Consider the following 18235-nt stretch of genomic DNA (forward strand, 5'->3'; position numbering starts at 1 on the left):
TGGAGAAAGACAGTCTCTTCAATAAGTGGTGCTGGGAAAACTGGACAGCTACATGTAAAAGAATGAAATTAGAACATTCTCTAACACTATACACAAAAATAAACTCAAAATGGATTAAAGACCTAAATGTAAGACTGGATACTATAAAACTCTTAGAGGAAAACATAGGCAGGACACTCTTTGACATAAATGGCAGCAGTATCTTTTTTTTTTTTTGGCCGTGCCACATGGCTTGAGAGATCTTAGTTCCCCAACCAAGGATTGAACCCAGGCCATGGCAGTGAAAGTGCCAAGTCCTAACCACTGGACCACCAGGGAATTCCTGCAGCAATATCTTTTTGGATCCACTTCCTAAAGTAATGAAGATAAAAACAAAAATAAATGGGAGCTAATTCAACTTAAAAGCTTTTGTACAGCAAAGGAAACCGTAAACAAAACAAAAAGACAAGCCACAGAATGGGAGAAAATATTTGCAAATGAAGCGACTGACAAGGGATTAATCTCCAAGATAGACAAACAGCTTATGCAGCTTAGTATCAAAAAACAAACAGCCCAATCAAAAAATGGGCAGAAGACTTAAATAGACATTTCTCCATAGAAGACATACAGATGGCCAAAGAGCACATGAAAAGCTGCTCAACATTGCTAATTATCAGAGAAATGCAATCAAAACTACAATAAGGTATCACCTTACACTGGTCAGAATGACCATCATCAAAATATCTTCCAACAATAAATGCTGGAGAGAGTCTGGAGAAAAGGGAACCCTCCTGCACTGTTGATGATAATGTAAATTGGTACAGCCACTATGGAGACAACCATATGGAGACAACCACTATGGAGACAACCTCCGTATTGGTACAACCAGTATGGATGCTCCTTAAAAAACTAAATATAGAGCTTCCATATGATCCAGCAATCTTACTCTTGGGCATATATCCCAAGAAAACCATAATTCAAAAAGATGCATGCACCCCAGTGTTCACTGCAGTATTATTTACAGTATCCAAGACATGGAAGCAACCTAAATGTCCATCGACAGGAATGGATAAAGAAGGTATGGTACATATATACAATGGAATATTACTCAGCCATAAAAAAGAACGAAATAATGCCATTTGCAGCAGTGTGGATGGACCAAGAGTTTATCATACTAAGTGCAGTAAGTCAGACAAAGACAAATAACATATGATGTCACTTATAAGTGGAATTCATAAAATAGATAATCAACAAGGACCTACTGTATAGCACAGGGAACTCTACTCAATATTCTGTAATAACCTAAATATATGGGAAAAGAATCTGAAAAAGAATGGATACATGTATATGTAAAACTGAATCACTTTGCTGTACACCTGAAACTAACACAACATTGTAAATCAAATATACCCCAATATAAAATAAAAATTAAATTAAAAAAAAGTTAAAGCAGGACAAATTTGAAAATATGGACTCCTACTGTGTCCCTAAATCCAGTATTTGAAGTGAAAAATACCTTTTCTAGCACTGAGGGGAATGTAGACTGAGAAGCCAGGCTCTGGCATGGGAACCTTGTTGATGAGCAGGCCTTTACCTCCTCGCTCTATAATAACTGTTCCGTTTTACTTGCACACGGGTTGGCTAGCTCCAGGGAAGGCCTTACAGTCTCTATCCTTCCCTCTGTAATCCACCGGTACCAAAGGCTTCTCTTGAAGGTAAGCAGCAGTGACATGCTCTCTTTTGTTGTGTGTCACAGGTGTGAGCCTCAGCAGCGATTTCATTGCTGGCTTTTGTGGTGAGACGGAGGAAGATCACCTCCAGACAGTGTCTTTGCTTCAGGAAGTTCAATACAACATGGGCTTCCTCTTTGCCTACAGCATGAGACAGGTGAGTCCTGGGCTGGGGGAGGAGCTACTTCTATGCTGAGACTGACATCATTCCCGACCAGTTTCTGGTCGATTGTGGACAGCTGGGAAGAAAAGAAAGTGGCAGCGAGGCTGTCCTTGAGAAACCACAAGTATCTTACCATTCATTTCTTTATTTTTTCTAATAAACCTGTCTGCCCTTTTATACAGTTCAGCAATTTGAGATGAAAAACAATTGTGCTAATATTCCTCTTCATTAGAATATTTAAAATTATGTTTAGGTTCAGAATTTGAAAGTGGAGGGAGGGGCACTATTCTCTTTAAAAGAAACCGAAAATCTTTTATTAATATGCAGAACTTCTTTTTTGGCCAACAGATGTGATTTGTTTTACAGAGGCTCCTTGTTGCCCTCCTAGCCATCCTCAGCCATTTTTAATTTCCATTTTTCTAGGCCAAGTGAACCCACTGATGTCCACTTTAGAGTTTCTCCTATAACACAGATTCCCAGGAAAGCAAAGCAGAAGGAGATGAGAAAGAAAAGGAAGGGTAATGCATATTTCCTGCAGAGAGGGGATAGTTCTGGTTGTCTGCCATTTTCTTGATAGTAGGGATGAATTTGCATGGGTCACTTCTCATCCCCGCAGTCACCTCAGGGGCAGCTTGCCATGTGTTTGGGCTGGAGGCTGAGGGGTCTCTGTGGCCAGGGAAAAGCTATCTGTTGAATGATTGAACCATCACTGTCACTCAGCTGTCATCAACCAAGCTAATTCACGTCTTTTAAAGCTCACTACCTAGTATTCTGTAGACAGTGTAAGTGAGCCAATGTGTATATTGATGTCTCTTATAGAATTGTTTCAGGGATGAAGCATCAGAAGGGTTGTTGGGTTCCAATTTGCCTCATCTCTGTGGACATCACAAATATGCAAGAGAAATTTTTTTTTTAAATAAATTTATTTATTTATTTTTGGCTGTGTTGGGTCCTTGTTGCTGTGCGCCGGCTTTCTCTAGTTGTGGTGATTGGGGGCTGCTCTTCGTTGCGGTGCACGGGCTTCTCATTGTGGTGGCTTCTCTTGTTGCGGAGCATGGGCTCTAGGCGCGCAGGCTTCAGTAGTTGTGGCACGTGGGCTCAGTAGTTGTGGCTCGCGGGCTTAGTTGCTCCGCAGCTTTTGGGATCTTCCCAGGCCAGGGCTTGAACCTGTGTCCCTTGGATTGGCAGGCAGATTCTTAACCACTGCACCACCAGGGAAGCCCAAGAGAAATTCTTTTTAATGCTAGAGTTGGGAAGTGAGTTTTCAGTGTGAGGTGGAAGCATATGCTATGGGCATTGAATATGAGTGTTTACTTTGGAGTCTAATTCCTAGATTAGGGTTAAGGTCCTAGAGGCTTAATCAAGTAGCATAGTGGATGAGAACAAGCACTCACATTGTGCCTTTTCCATTTAATAATGTGTGACCTTGGGAAAAGTTTTTGCTTTCTTCATCTGTGAAAAGGGATAACATTAATACCAACCTCATCAGGTTATTTTGAGGATTAAGATAATATATATAAAACACTTAAAATAGTGTTTTATAATAGTTAAGTGCACAGTAGAGGTTAGTTATTAATAATAAGACAGAATAGAGTAAACCCTGTAAGAGAATTCTGTTTTAGAATTCTCTACCCATTCTTCATTTCCCTCTGGATATGGTAGTTCTCTTAAAGGCAGATTGGTTTGAATGTCCAGACTTTGGTGTATAGACTTTCCACTTTTGTCTAGCTCAGTGGTTCTCCAACTCCATTATGAGCTTGTGTACATAAAGATATATATAAACGTGTGTGTGTGTATATTTATATATATAAACATGTATGTACACTATGATTTTGGATGATTTCAAGGATACATTTTCTTTCTTTCTTTTTTTTTTTTTTTTTTTTGACTGGGTAAAACCTGGGTGTGGTATAAAATTCAAAAGGTCAAAATAGTATGCAGTGCAAAGGAGTTGTTTTTTCTTCCTAGGTTGCCTAGTTTTTCAGTTCCTTCCCTGAAGGCAACTGCTCTTAGAAACTTCTTCTTTAACCTTCCAGAGACATTTCATGTATTTATAAATACATTTATATGTATACTTTCTACATCAAATTTATTATACATGTTGATCTGTGCCTTGCTTATTTCTGTTCAGAGTATATTTTGGAGAGCAATCATATCTATATACATAGCTATTTCATTCTTTTTCACAACTGTGTAGTATTCCATTGTGTAGATAAACCATAATTTGTTTTACTGGTTACCTATTTTTTTAAATAAAATTTAAAAAATTATTTATTTATTTATTTGGCTGCACTGGGTCTTAGTTGTGGCACGTGGGATCTTTTAGTTGCAGCATGCAGACTTCTTTTTTTTTTTTTTTCACACACACACACACACACACACACACACACACTGTATTTTATTTTTACAAGAGATAAATAGACTGACACCAAGCATTGTATATGGATGACCACAACAAAAGCAACAATGATTGCAATTACCAAACATGAAACACACTCATACTATGTCATAATATTGACATTCAGTCCAGTAATCCTCCACTGTAACAGCTCCTTTACTTTGCAGTGCAAATTGATTTGTATATTCTTTGCCTCTGAGTCCTTGTGGGATTTTTTTTTTTTTAATTCAAACAGAAAGTCACAAAAATTATACTCATCCTCATCAGTTCACTCAGTCCCATGTAATTAATTTTTTTCATCTTGATCTTTTGTTAGCACTTTTATGAGTTCATCAGTTTTTCATTAGAGTTCTGAAAATGCTTATTCATTCAGTTCAGCAGTACAGTCAGTTACCAGAAACCTGTACTTGTCAGATTCTTTTCCATGAATTCCTTGAAGATGAAACCCTTTTATAGGAACATATTTGCAAAAGCATCAGAGTACACCCAGAACTATCTGTAAATGACAAAAGACTTAAAAATGACCATGGTTAAAGATTTGATGAAAGTTCATAATAATGTAGTTGACAAGAAAATTAGTTATTTCTGAGATATACATTTTAAAGTAATAACTAGGATTATGATTTATAACATTATACCAGAACATATAAGATTTTTAGAAATTTCATATAATGTCTGAAACATTTATATTAACATATTTCCATACAAATAACCCAATGAAAGTTTAGTATTAGTTGTTTTGTTTGTTTGTTTTTTTATACTGCAGGTTCTTATTAGTCATCAATTTTATACACATCAGTGTATACATGTCAATCCCAATCGCCCAATTCAGCACACCACCATCCCCACCCCACCGCAGTTTTCCCCCCTTGGTGTCCATATGTCTGTTCTCTACAACTGTGTCTCAACTTCTGCCCCGCAAACCAGCTCATCTGTACCATTTTTTAGGTTCCACATACATGCATTAATATACGATATTTGTTTTTCTCTTTCTGACTTACTTCACTCTGTATGACAGTCTCTAGATCCATCCATGTCTCAACAAGTGACTCAATTTCGTTCCTTTTTATGGCTGAGTAATATTCCATTGTATATATGTACCACAACTTCTTTTTCCATTCGTCTGTTGATGGGCATTTAGGTTGCTTCCATGACCTGGCTATTGTAAATAGTGCTGCAATGAACATTGGGGTGCATGTGTCTTTTTGAATTACGGTTTTCTCTGGGTATATGCCCAGTAGTGGGATTGCTGGGTCATATGGTAATTCTATTTTTAGTTTTTTAAGGAACCTCCATACTGTTCTCCATAGTGGCTGTATCAATTTACATTCCCACCAACAGTGCAAGAGGGTTCCCTTTTCTCCACAGTCTCTCCAGCATTTGTTGTTTGTAGATTTTCTGATGATGCCCATTCTAACTGGTGTGAGGTGATACCTCATTGTAGTTTTGATTTGCATTCCTCTAATAATTAGTGATGTTGAGCATCTTTTCATGTGCTTCGTGGCCGTCTGTATGTCTTCTTTGGAGAAATGTCTATTTAGGTCTTCTGCCCATTTTTGGTTTGGGGTGTTTGTTTCTTTAATATTGAGCTGCATGAGCTGTTTATATATTTTGGAGATTAATCCTTTGTCCGTTGATTCGTTTGCAAATATTTTCTCCCATTCTGAGGGTTGCCTTTTCGTCTTGTTTATGGTTTCCTTTGCTGTGCAAGAGCTTTGAAGTTTCATTAGGTCCCATTTGTTTATTTTTGTTTTTATTTCCATTACTCTAGGAGGTGGATCAAAAAAGATCTTGCTGTGATTTATGTCAAAGAGTGTTCTTCCTATGTTTTCCTCTAAGAGTTTTATAGTGTCCAGTCTTACATTTAGGTCTCTAATCCATTTTGAGTTTATTTTTGTGTATGGTGTTAGGGAGTATTCTAATTTCATTCTTTTACATGTAGCTGTCCAGTTTTCCCAGCACCACTTATTGAAGAGCCTGTCTTTTCTCCAATGCAGACTTCTTAGTTGCACCATGCGGACTCTTAGTTGCGGCATGCATGTGGGATCTAGTTCCCTGACCAGGGATCGAACCTGGGCCCCCTGCATTGGGAGCGCAGAGTCTTACCCACTGCACCACCAGGGAAGGCCCTACTGGTTCCCTATTGATAAACATTTACTATGCTTTGCATCTTGTGTCTTTATAAACACTGCTGCTGAGTAACCTGGTATATGAATTATTTAGTGTCTGTGTCCTATAAAAATATCAAGAACAATTTTGAGTCTATGATTTTCATGTACTAAATTTAGAATTTAACCCTTGCAAAAACGTGGCTCCACTGCATAGTTACCTTTTTCTCTTAGGAGGCCCAAGAGCTACAGAACCCTTGTGGTGTGGCTTGAGTTCCTATACATGTGTCTGTAAATTGCAAATTGGATGAGCATGTCTGCTTCTGTGCTTGAAGAACGTATTCTACAAGTCTGTGGTGACCTCCATCTCTTTTTTTTTTTTTAATAGAAGACACGGGCATATCACAGGCTGAAGGATGATATCCCGGAAGAGGTAAAATTAAGGCGTTTGGAGGAACTTATCACTGTCTTCCGAGAAGAAGCAACAAAAGCCAACAAGACCTTTGTGGGTTGTACCCAGCTGGTGCTGGTGGAGGGGGTAAGGCTATGTGTATGTATATATATATATATTTTGTTGTTGTTGTTGTTTGTTTTTTGTTTTTTAGAGCACAGTATATCTCCCTTTATTTAGATCTTTTAGCAGTTTTCAACATATAGATCCTGTACATGTTTTCTTAGATTTACACCCATTGTTTTTTTTTTTTTTTTTAGCTATTGTAATTGCAACTATATTTTTATTTTGGGTGTCCATATGTTCACTGTTAGTATGTAGAAATAATTGGTTTTTGTATTTCTATCTTGTATCCTCTGATCTTGCTGAACTCAATAGTTCTAGGAGTTTTTTGGGTAGGTTGCTTGGGATTTTCTTTGCAAGTTATCATGTCTGTTTTTCTTTCTTCCTGTTGTTCCAGGGTTCCTTCTTTTTTGTTTACTTTTTGCTTAGAGGACTCCCTTTAGACACTCTGGCAGCACATTCTCTTTGTTTTCCTTCATCTTAGAGTGTCTTGATTTCTTCTTCATTCCTGAAGGATATTTTTGTATTTAGTGAAAGGATTAGTGAAAAGTATTTCTGCTCCACCTTTTTGGAAACACTATTATATGTGTATTTTTAGAAACAATTTTATTGTTTGTTTTCAGTCCTTTTAGAAATCACACTTTCTTAGAAATGTACTGCGTTTCGGAAGTTTGGAGTTCTGTAGTCTTCTGTGGTCAAGCTTGGGAACCTAGTCATCATTTAGAGCACTAAACAGATGGGATAAGGGGTGAGTTAGGGAACCTAACCTTCTGTGAAGCTGCATGCTTCGGCTATTGAAGAGGAAAGGAAAGAGAGAGATAGGGCTCTTTCTGTGACTCCTCACAAGTCCAGGTTTGAGAAAGGAGAGTCCTGCTCCATGCCGTAGGATATGGCAGTGTCAAAATCAGCAATTGCTTGGTATTTGTGTTTGTTAGGACTCTCTGGTAGTGAGTAACAGTGGGAAATTTGTTCAAGCTATTCAGTCTAAGCCAAAAATAATTCTGTGTTGTATAAGACTTCAGGAGTGTTTTGTGGAGCCCAAAGGCAAGAATACTGCCAGGTGTCTGGAAGGGACTGTACCCAGTCTGGGAAGCCTTTGAGGCTCAGACTTTCTTCTCTCCTCCTCAGACCAGCTTTTCCTGATTCTTCATCTGTGTGGCAGAGTACAGCAGCCCTATAGTTCCTGTGTTTCATGGTATAGTTCAAGTTTTTCACAGACCGAAGTTGTGTCTTTCAGCTCCAATTCAAATTTCCAGGAGAGGGAATCCGATCAACTCAGCTTGGGTTAGGAATCTTCCTGTGGTCTGGTCTAGTAGCTGCTGATGGTTGGTGATGCTGAGCTGGTGAAATACCTCAAAAGTGTTTGCCTCGATAAATGCTTTGTTATTTAGGGTGTCACTGTGATTCTGGAGATCTGTACATGAACATGTCTATTAGCAATCCACATTTTATCCAGTAGGAATTAGGTCTTATTGTATGCCCAGCTCTCCTCACACAGGGTCTGGTACAGAATAGTGTACCTGTCTTTTGACTGAATGAATAAGTACTCAAAGGTTACTAATTTTTGTCCAAGACTTTATCAACCCCACAGAGAGCCCATGGTAATTAAATGAACCAAAACAAGGTTTGTTTGTTTGTTTTTTTAAAACACATCCAGCATAAGCCAGTACTCACCTGGGGCTAGAGAATAAATGAATTTTTCAAGGTCAGCATTGGAGTCTTCACTTTTTCTTAGGGGAGACTTTCTTTCCTCCAGTCATGGCCAGTTTATTTATTTATTTATTTATTTTGGCTGCGCTGGACGGCATGTGGGATCTTAGTTCCCCGACCAGGGATTGAACCCATGCCCCTTGCAGTGGAAGCGTGCAGTCTTGAGCACTGGACCGCCAGGGAAGTCCCATGGCCAGCTTAAAACACCGGGTTGCTGTATTCAGTGTCAGAGAAGATGATAACTTCTGTATACTGAGCATTTACTATGTGCCAGGAACTGTGTACTTTACAGTCATATGCACGTTGAGTCCCACCACAGTCCTTGGGAGAAGTGCTGTTATTAGCCCACTTTTGTAGTTGAAGAAAGGAGACTCAGAGAAGTAGAAATAACTTTCCCAAGGTCACACAGCTAGTGTGGCAGAGCCAGAATTTGACCCATATCTGTCTCATTCTGTAGCCTAAAAGTACCACGCCCCCCAACCTTTTCAAATTATGGAGAATCTAAAAAAAAAAAAAGGTATAGAGAGGTTAGTGAATGCCCACATACCCATTAACCAGCCTCAGCAGTTTGTCAATACAGTGTTAATCATGGCTGATCTTGTTTCATCTCTACTGCCGCCACTGAGTTGTTTTGAAGCAAGTACAAGACATATATTATTTTGTCAGTAATTATTTCAGTATATATCTCTAAAAGATGACTCTTTTTTAAAATAGACATAATGTGACTATCATATCTGAAATAATTGACAGTAGTTTCTTAATATTATCAAATATGTAGTTGATGTTCCAGTTTCCCTCTTTGTCTTATAAATGTTCTTTTATGGTTGGTTGTTCAAATCATGGAACATGAACATTCTCTCTTTCAAAAAATTTATTGTAAAACATCGCAAACTTGTAGAAAAGTAGCAGTAGAGTACAAAGAAATTTTTTCTTTGAAGCTTTTGAGAGTAAGTTGCCCTGATGCCCCCAATTCCCCAAATATTGCAGTGTGTATTTTGTGCAAACAGGAGCATTCTCCTATGCAACTGTAGTACAACCATCAGAATCAGAAAATTAAGCTTGTTAGATTACTACCATCCAGTCCTTAGACCCCCCATTTAAATTTCTCCATTTGTCTCAGAACTGTCATTTATAAGAAAAAGATTTAGTTTAGTGTTACATGTTGTGTTAGTTGTCATTTTATCACTTTTTAGAAATTTGATGTGTCTTGGCATGGCTTTCTTTGTATTTTGTTTGGGATATGTTAAGGCTGCTTAGTTTGTGAGTTTATAATTTTCATCAAATTTGGAAAATTTTCATTTACTATTCTTCAGATATTTTTTCTGTACTCCTCCTTCCTGCCACCCATCTCCCGCCCCCCATTTCTTCTCTCCTTCTCCAGTCACCTGTATGTCCAACCACTTGATATTGTGTCATAGGACACTGAGGCTGCTCAGTTTTTTTTCTCTTTTTTATATCTGTGCTTCATTTTAAATAGTTTCTGTTTTTCTGTCTTCAGGTTCATTATTCTTTTCTTTGGTAGTGTCTCATTTGCTATTACGTATTGAATTAAAAATTTTAGATCATATATTTTTCATCTCTGTAAGTTACATTTGGTTTTTTAAAAATATCTTCTGCTTCTCTTCTGTGTTCTTATTTTCTTTTGAAACTTAGTATTTGAGCTTAATTACAATAGCTGGTTTAATATCTTTGTGATAATTCCATCACTGCTATCATTTCTAGGTCTGTTTCTATTGACTGACTTTTCTCTTGATTATGAGTCACGTTTTTCTGCTTCTGGGCATATGTAGTGATTTTTGATTGGATGTTGGACATTTTGCTGTCAGACATTATTTTTGAGTGTCTGGGTTTTGTGTTGGGCTTTGTTCTGATAAAGCAGTTTTGTTACTTGTAGTTTGTAGTTTTGTTTGATCCTTTCAAGGTTTTTTTTGTTTTGTTTTAATTGGAGTATAGTTGCTTTACAATGTTAGTTTCTGTTGTACAACGAAGTGAATCAGCTATATGTATACATATATCCTCTCCCTCTTGGACTTCTCTCCTACCGCCCACCCCTATCCCACCCATCTAGGTCATCACAGAACACTGAGCTGAGCTCCCTGTGCTATACAGCAGGTTCCCACTAGCTATTTGTTTTACACATGATCGTGTATATATCAACACTAATCTCCCAATTCATCCCACCCTCCCCTTCCCCCCTGTGACCACATGTCCATTCTCTATGTCTGCGTCTCTGTTCCTGCCCTGCAGATAGGTTGATCTGTACCATTTTTCTAGATTCCACATGTCACACTGGTCAGAATGGTCATCAAGGCTTGTTTTTAATCTTTGCTAGAAAAGTTTTTTTATTCTAGGGATAGTTTAACCTTAGTACTACTTATGGCTCTTCTAGAGTCATTACTGCATGTTCCAAGGAATCAGTGAGGACTATTTGGTGGTAGGTCAGATGATTCCTAGCCCTTTGTGAGATCTGGGAGCTAACCAGCTGACAGTTCCCAGGTTACTTTCTTTGTCTGACATCATGGATTTGTGCTCCACACAGGGATGTATTATTATTCAGCAAAGACTCAGGGGGCTGCTATGCACATTTCTACAGCTCTTTTTCTGCTTAGCTCCCTCCTCTCTCGAACTTGCTCCACAATTTCCAGCTATTGCAGGCTCCCTGGACTTTGATCCAACTTTCCTCAATTCAGAGAGAACCACCATGCTCTGCCTTGAGATCTCCCTCCCTGCTTTGCATTCTCTGGTCTGGCACGTGTCTTCTGGTAGAATGCAGGGGTGATTGAAGGGCTCACCCCATTTGTTTTCCTTCTCTTGGGGATCATAGTTTTGCAAATCTGTTGTCCAATATCTGAAAATAGGTGTCTCATATATTTTTGTCCAGTTTCCTGGTATTTAAGGCCTGAGGATAAATTTGTTTATCACTTCCTCATGATTGGAGGAGAAAGACTTGGGTATGTTCTGGAAATTAATACCATCATACTGGTTTTAGTATTCTCCTGGCCCAGTCTTTTGCATGTTGTGATGGAGACTCTGGCTTCCAGTCTGCCTATTCATTGAGACAAGTAACCCAGGCCAGACAACCCCAGAACATTCCTGAGTGATTACTATGAGACTCCGTGAAGTGAGAGTCCTTTTGCCAAGTGTATCACCCATATGTCCTTGGCATCAGGCCTGTTGGAAGTCCATTCCCGCAAAAGGTAATTTTGTAATCAAAGACTCGTTGATTGAATCATATATGATATTGTCAGAAAATTTTATTGAGCTTCTGCTGTGTGCTATTTACTGCCCTTGTTGGTGAAGCAGCAGTAAAGCACTTAGTCTTGTGATTCCTTGGTTAAGAAATGCTCTATGGGGACTTCCCTGGTGGCACAGTGGTTAAGAATCCGCCTGCCAGTGCAGGGGACATGGGTTCGAGCCCTGGTCCCGGAAGATCCCACATGCTGTGGAACAGCTAAGGCCGTGCGCCACAACTACTGAGCCTGCGCTCTAGAGCCCGCGAGCCACAACTACTGAAGCCCGTGCGCCTAGAGCCCATGCTCTGCAGCAAGAGAAGCCACCACAATGAGAAGCCCACCGCAATGAAGAGTAGCCCCCACTCGCCGCAACTAGAGAAAGCCCGCGTGTAGCAGCAAAGACCCAACGCAGCCAAACATAAATAAATAAATAATTTAAAAAAAAAAAAAAAAAGAAATTCTCTATGGGTTAGACCCCTGGGGATCTGAGACCAAGAACTGATGATTGTGACAGATTCATAACCTCTCCTCTGTTCTTTTGCAGCTCAGTAAACGCTCTGCCACTGACCTGTATGGCCGGAATGATGGAAACCTTAAGGTGATCTTTCCTGATGTAGAGATGGAGGATGTCACTAACTCTGGGCTCAGGGTCCAAGCTCAGCCTGGGGACTATGTGCTGGTGAAGGTAAGGGTGTCCTTTTGCACTGTTGACTTGCACTGTGAAGTGGGTGTTGGACTGGATAATTTGGGGGAATGAAATTTTTTCCTGGAGAAATTCTTTAGTAAAATAAAAATCTCTCTCAACCTGACCAATGGAAGGGCACTTGAATTGAATTTTAGACTACTCCAAACTAGGCTTTCTGTTTTTCTTCTCTCCTGCCCTGAAAGGGTTCTTTCTGGGAATTTGGTGAGGTTGGAATACATAGTGGCAAGTAGTTTCCTGCTGCAGAGAGGCCAGGAAGTGTAAGTGATTTTAAGTGAGTTGATAGTTCTCTCTGTCAGAGATCAGCATGCCCTTCAAGGTCTCTAATGCTCCAGGCATCCCTAACTTACATGTACTCCAGTTTCCTGCATCCCTTCCCTGGACTAACAGGTCTAGTTGAATGGCTGTGGGATTTTCCCTTTCTTCCTCTCCCCGTTTCACTGAGGATATTCCTCCTTTCTTCCCTCGTTCATGAGTTTCTTCCTTCTTCTTTTTCTTCCTACACTACCAGAGGTCTGGTACTGCCATCTTCCTTTTTTTCCTCATGTCCACTTTGCCCCAGAGCCAGAGACTGGCAGGACACGTACTGATGAGGTGGGCAGGAGCAAGACCACTTTTCCAACACTGAGCTTTGAAGCATCTGCACAAGAGAGATGTGGTGAGAGGGTGATGCTTCTGCTGATGTTGTTCAGTGTTATGTCCTCCACCGTGTTCCTTAGTGCCTTACCCTCTCCTCTGCTTTCTGTCCTTGCTCTTCCGTCACCTCCCTCTGGAGTCATGGGAGCCATGGTTCATGGTGTGCAGCTGAGGGAGGCTCATTCTCCTGGCATGTAACTTCTGTAGATTGGCCTGGAAATTTTACCAGCGCTCAGAACTTTTCTGTTCTGTCCATCTGACAAAAACAATGATTTTGCAGGTTGGGGACTTGATGATCCCATTCCTTTCTGGCCTTGTCCTGACTGGGGATTGTCTTACTTTCAGCATTACCTAGAGATTTCCTAAATGGAGTTATTCCTACTAGGCAGCAACGTGATTGATCTGGAAACAGTCTCTCATAGGTTTTTCTACTTGTTCATTCTTTCTTTTTGACACTGTCTTGTTTTCTTCTTTGTCTTCTGAATGTTTGCTTCTTTGATTTTCAGTTGCTTTTTCATACCTCTTCCTATTCTCTTTCTACTATAGATAAGGGTTATTTGCAAGATGAGTTTGGTGGTATGGGTTGTAATGTTAGTATGATATTCTTTTGTAAAATGGAAAAATTCCATTTGTCAAGAAAGATAGAAAGGTGATACTTGGGACTCTTTTTTTGTTCCGATACTTATGTTACTTGGGACTCTTTTTTTGTTCCGAAGTGACATAAACCCCACAAGTAAGATTTAGTGAAAGGATCAGAATGGAGAAGATGTGGAACCAGGGGTCTGTTAGATCTTTCTGTCACTTTTCTCATCTTTCTCCACTTAGAGTCCCCGGGCTGTGCTAGAACCATTTCCTCATAAATTTCATTTTCTTGTCTCCCTTTCTTCTATGGTGCTTATTTGGCTAAACTCCAACCTTGGTGAAAGTGATTATCTGCTTACTCTGCAGCTGCACCCTAGCAGCTGAACATTGTTGGGGAAGAGCACACAGTTAATCTCTATTACATAGATTAGGTCAGATGATGGTGATTGAAAACTCAAAATACAGTGGCTTAAATAAGGTAGGAGTTCTCTTTGTCATAAAAATCTAGATATAGAAGGTCCAGGACTGGTGATTGTGATGGCTTCATGATCACCAAGGGTCTAGGCTCCTTCTGTCTTTTGCTCTGCTGTGTGTGGCCTCCATCCTCAAGGTCACCTTATGATTCAAGATGGCTGTTCCAGCAGCCATGTCCTAGCTAGTAGGAAGCAGGAAGAAGAAAGGTGAAGGGCTTGCCCTCTTCCTTTTAGGACAGTTTGCAGAAGTTGCACATACTATTTCCACCATGGTAACACACCACGCCAGGCTGCAAAGAAGCTGAGAAGTGTGGTCTTCATTCTGAATGACGATGTGCCCAGTTAAAAATCGGGAGTTCTGAGGAGTTACTGAGGAAGAACAGGAGAACTGTTGGGGGACAAATAACAGTCTCTTCGCATAAACCAACTGCACTCAGTTCACATTCATGCCATAAAACTCAAATGAATGGCGCTGAAATCCTAATCCTACTGTATTTCCCCAGTAAAATAACTTTTCCACTCTCATTCTCCCTAAATCTTCGCTCACTTATCTAAATCCTAGTCTCAGCTGATGTCTTTGCCTCATATTTCATAGAGAAAATCGATACAATTAGGTGGAATCTCATTGTCTCATCAGTATTTCCACCAGCTCACTCACATCTCCGCCTGCCCACGCTATCTGCTCATGTGGGACTGTGTAGGAAGCGTCTGCGTCTTCTGTCACGCTGCTCCTTGTGCTTTTTGCTTCCATCCCTTCACTTCCTCTCCAGATTTGCATTTGTCTCCTTTCTTTCTTGCATCCTAAACTTAATGTGGCCAAAATAGAATGAATTCTTCCCACTTTCCTGCAGTTTTCTTCTTTTCAAGCCTCCTCCATCTCAGCAAATGGCACCACTCAGTTGCTCAAACCAAAAATATAGGAATCATCCTAGATACTTACTTTCCTGTACTCCCCATCAGTAGTTCATCTGTTTCGGATCTACCTGTGGGATGTATCTTGGACCTGACCGTTTCTCTCCTTCTCTAAGCCGTCATCATTTCTTGGTTGGGAGATTAGAGCAGCCTCCTCACGGGTTTTCTGTTTCTATATTTTGAAAATGAATTATTTATTGAAGCATATCATAAATGTAGAAAATTGCTCACAAGTGTACTACTTGATGAATCATCACAAAGTGACCCTACCCATGTGAATACCACCTGAATTAAGAAACAAAATATTTTCAGAACTCCTCAAACCCCTGTCATGTTCCTACCAGTTACTCTTTTCCCCTGCATCCTAATTTCTAATACCATAGTTCAGTTTTGCTTGTTTTTGATATAAAATTGAATCATACAGTGTATATATATATATATATATATATATTTAACATCTTTATTGGAGTATAATTGCTCTAATACAGTGTATATTTTTGATGCATGGATATTGTGCAGTTCATCCATGATTATATTTATTCATATTATATGAATATACCACAATTTATGTATTGGCCATTTTGGTTGTTTCCAGTTTGGAGCTATTATGAATAGAATTGCTACGACTATGCCTGTGTTTTAGTGCAAGTATATATTCATTTCTATAGGGTATATGGTTTGGAATTGCTGTGTAACAGGGTGTATATAATAGAAATAGCCAAAATGGTTGTACCAGTTTACACTCCCACCAACAGTACCTGAGAATTTCAGAGGCTTCATATTCCTGTTTCCATTCTTGCCCTCCTCTAGTCGTTCTGCCCCATAGCAGTCAGTGTGACCTTTCTAAATCAGATCACTCACTCATCTGCTTAAGCCCTGCAGTGGTTTCTCATTGGAGCCAGCATAAAATGCAGGGTGTCCATGGCCTTTTATGATCTTCCCCAGCTACCTTTCCAACCTCATGTCCCCTGTACTCTTTTTATTCTCTTTCCTCTAGTCTTGGTGACCTCCTTTTTGCCCCTCAGACCTAGTTCCAGTGTCAGGGTCTGTGCACATGCTGTGTTGCTTAGGAGGCTCTTGATTTTTGCCTGGCTGCCTTCTTTTAAACCTTCAAGTTCTCTTAAATGTCACCTCCTTGAGAGGCCCACTGTAGTGCTGAAAGAAGCTTCCCTCTGCCTTGCTATTTTCACTGTTTACATTAGCTCATTTTATCTTCATAGCACTTTTTAGTGCCTGAAATAATTTTCATTTGTTTGTTTATATATTCTCTGTCTTCTCTTGAAAGTTCCTTTGAGGGTAGGAAAAACATCTGTTTTGTTCTTCTTGATATCTGTAGCACCTAGGACAATTCCTAGAACACAATGAGCACTAAATAAATATTTACTAATGGACTGACTCATTCTTATAGTCAGAAATGAGGCCCCTGGTAATTTTGGGGGTCACGTGCTTTCAGCTCTCAATTAGAGAAAAAAGAGAGCCTTTCTCACCAAATATTGGCCATAAATATCTTAAGGAGGAATTTGACTGGTACAGCCTGGATCACAGGTTACCTCTGGGATTAGGAGGGGCAGGGTCTGTGATAGGCAGCTCACACCTGAACCTTATGGTTGTCTCTGGGGAGAAGCCATCTCCCAAGAGAAAAGGGAGAAGTGGCTGTTTGGGAATTACCTATTTTGGACTCCTTAAATTATATGCGTTAGCATTGTATCAAACGTCCCTTCCTCCAAGGATTGGGGGCACAGAGGAACCATGCAGTCTCTGCTGGCCTGTTATCTCCATTAGATTCCTTTTGGTGGCCTCTCCTCTGGACGATTCACATTAAGTCCCTGTAGTTCAGTCCTGGTTACCTTGCCTTCTTCTGATTGGTTTTCTTTCAGATCACCTCAGCCAGCTCTCAGACACTTAAAGGACATGTCCTCTGCAGGACCACTCTGAAGGACTCTGCAGCATATTGCTGACCTGAGTGGTTGGCCTCTCATTTCTTCCCAGCGGGAAGAGAGATATGACTGGTCACTAATGAAAGAGGTAACGAAGCTTTGGAGACAAGCTGCAAATGGTGAAGCAACTTTCTATGAAATGGAAAATGCATTTCTTTGCCCCTTTGTGAACAGCTTTTACAGTCATTAAATTTAGCTAAACTAAAGTGGTCCCTTTTTATCTACTTTTACTTCATTTTTGCCTTGGTTAATGTCTCTGAGATTTTCCCTATAGTTTCTGGATTAAGTGTTTCCCAACCCGATTTCTACTGTGGACACCAGAAAATCTCTCTGTTTTTCTCCCATGTACCCTAGGAATTAGAGACTGAAGGGGAGGCGAAGGTGGAGAGAACCATTTGCTTAGCAAAAACTGCTCTAGATCTTTCTAACATTTTGGTTTGATATCATTGACTTAGCTGCCTGTCTCCTCACTTTATTCTCATATTTTACCTGAGAATTTCCCTCATGGACCCCTTTTTTAGCCTGTCAGTTCATTTTTTACCTTCAGGTCTGACAGCACTTGGAGTTTAGAAAGCATCATTACCTTATAGTAGGCTCTGAGGAGTCATTTTTGGCCCATTCACTACCAAGATTATGTCATTCTGTGGGGATCATGAAAAAAAATCCAAAAGATGGTAGTGTAGGATATTTGGAGTCAGAAGGACTTTTGTTGAATTCCCCACTCAATTGCTTCAGAGTTGTGTGAACTTGAGTAGTTACTTTATTATTCTTGTGTGCCTTGAGTTTCTCCTGTGACATGGGGATAATAATAAAATGCTTATCTCATATGGAGTTCAGTGAGATTATACTTGTAAAGAATTTAGCACTGTCTATGGAACATAGTAAAATCTTTTTTTTTTTAATTTTATTTATTTTATTTATTTATTTTTGGCTGTGTTGGGTCCTCGTTGCGTGTGCGTTTGTACACCATTACATTTTTTGAAAATTTTCTAATGATCTCATGCTTGACTCAGATATTTCCTTTTTGTTCTTTTCTAGTTTTTTTTTCTTTCCCCATCATTAATATCTGTATTTCTTTGTACTTAAATATATCTATACTCAGGATGTTTAGTACAGTTGGATTCACAGAAGTGCGTCCAAAACCTTGCCTCTCCTCA

General features: G+C 39.6%; 1 protein-coding gene across 1 annotated transcript in view; it reads left to right on the forward strand.

Annotated features, from left to right (window-relative positions):
• The window catches only part of CDK5RAP1 (CDK5 regulatory subunit associated protein 1), a 39170-nt gene extending 21886 nt beyond the window's left edge, over positions 1 to 17284 (forward strand). Inside the window, 4 exon segments of the mRNA XM_059897345.1 lie at positions 1736 to 1866; positions 6767 to 6916; positions 12380 to 12520; positions 17019 to 17284. Coding sequence (XP_059753328.1) covers positions 1736 to 1866; positions 6767 to 6916; positions 12380 to 12520; positions 17019 to 17099 — 503 coding nt within the window. The 3' untranslated portion in view covers positions 17100 to 17284.
• Positions 17285 to 18235: the final 951 nt, after the last annotated feature.

This window comes from Balaenoptera ricei, chromosome 15 (genome assembly GCF_028023285.1).
Source record: "Balaenoptera ricei isolate mBalRic1 chromosome 15, mBalRic1.hap2, whole genome shotgun sequence".
In the NCBI taxonomy this organism is placed as follows: domain Eukaryota; kingdom Metazoa; phylum Chordata; class Mammalia; order Artiodactyla; family Balaenopteridae; genus Balaenoptera; species Balaenoptera ricei.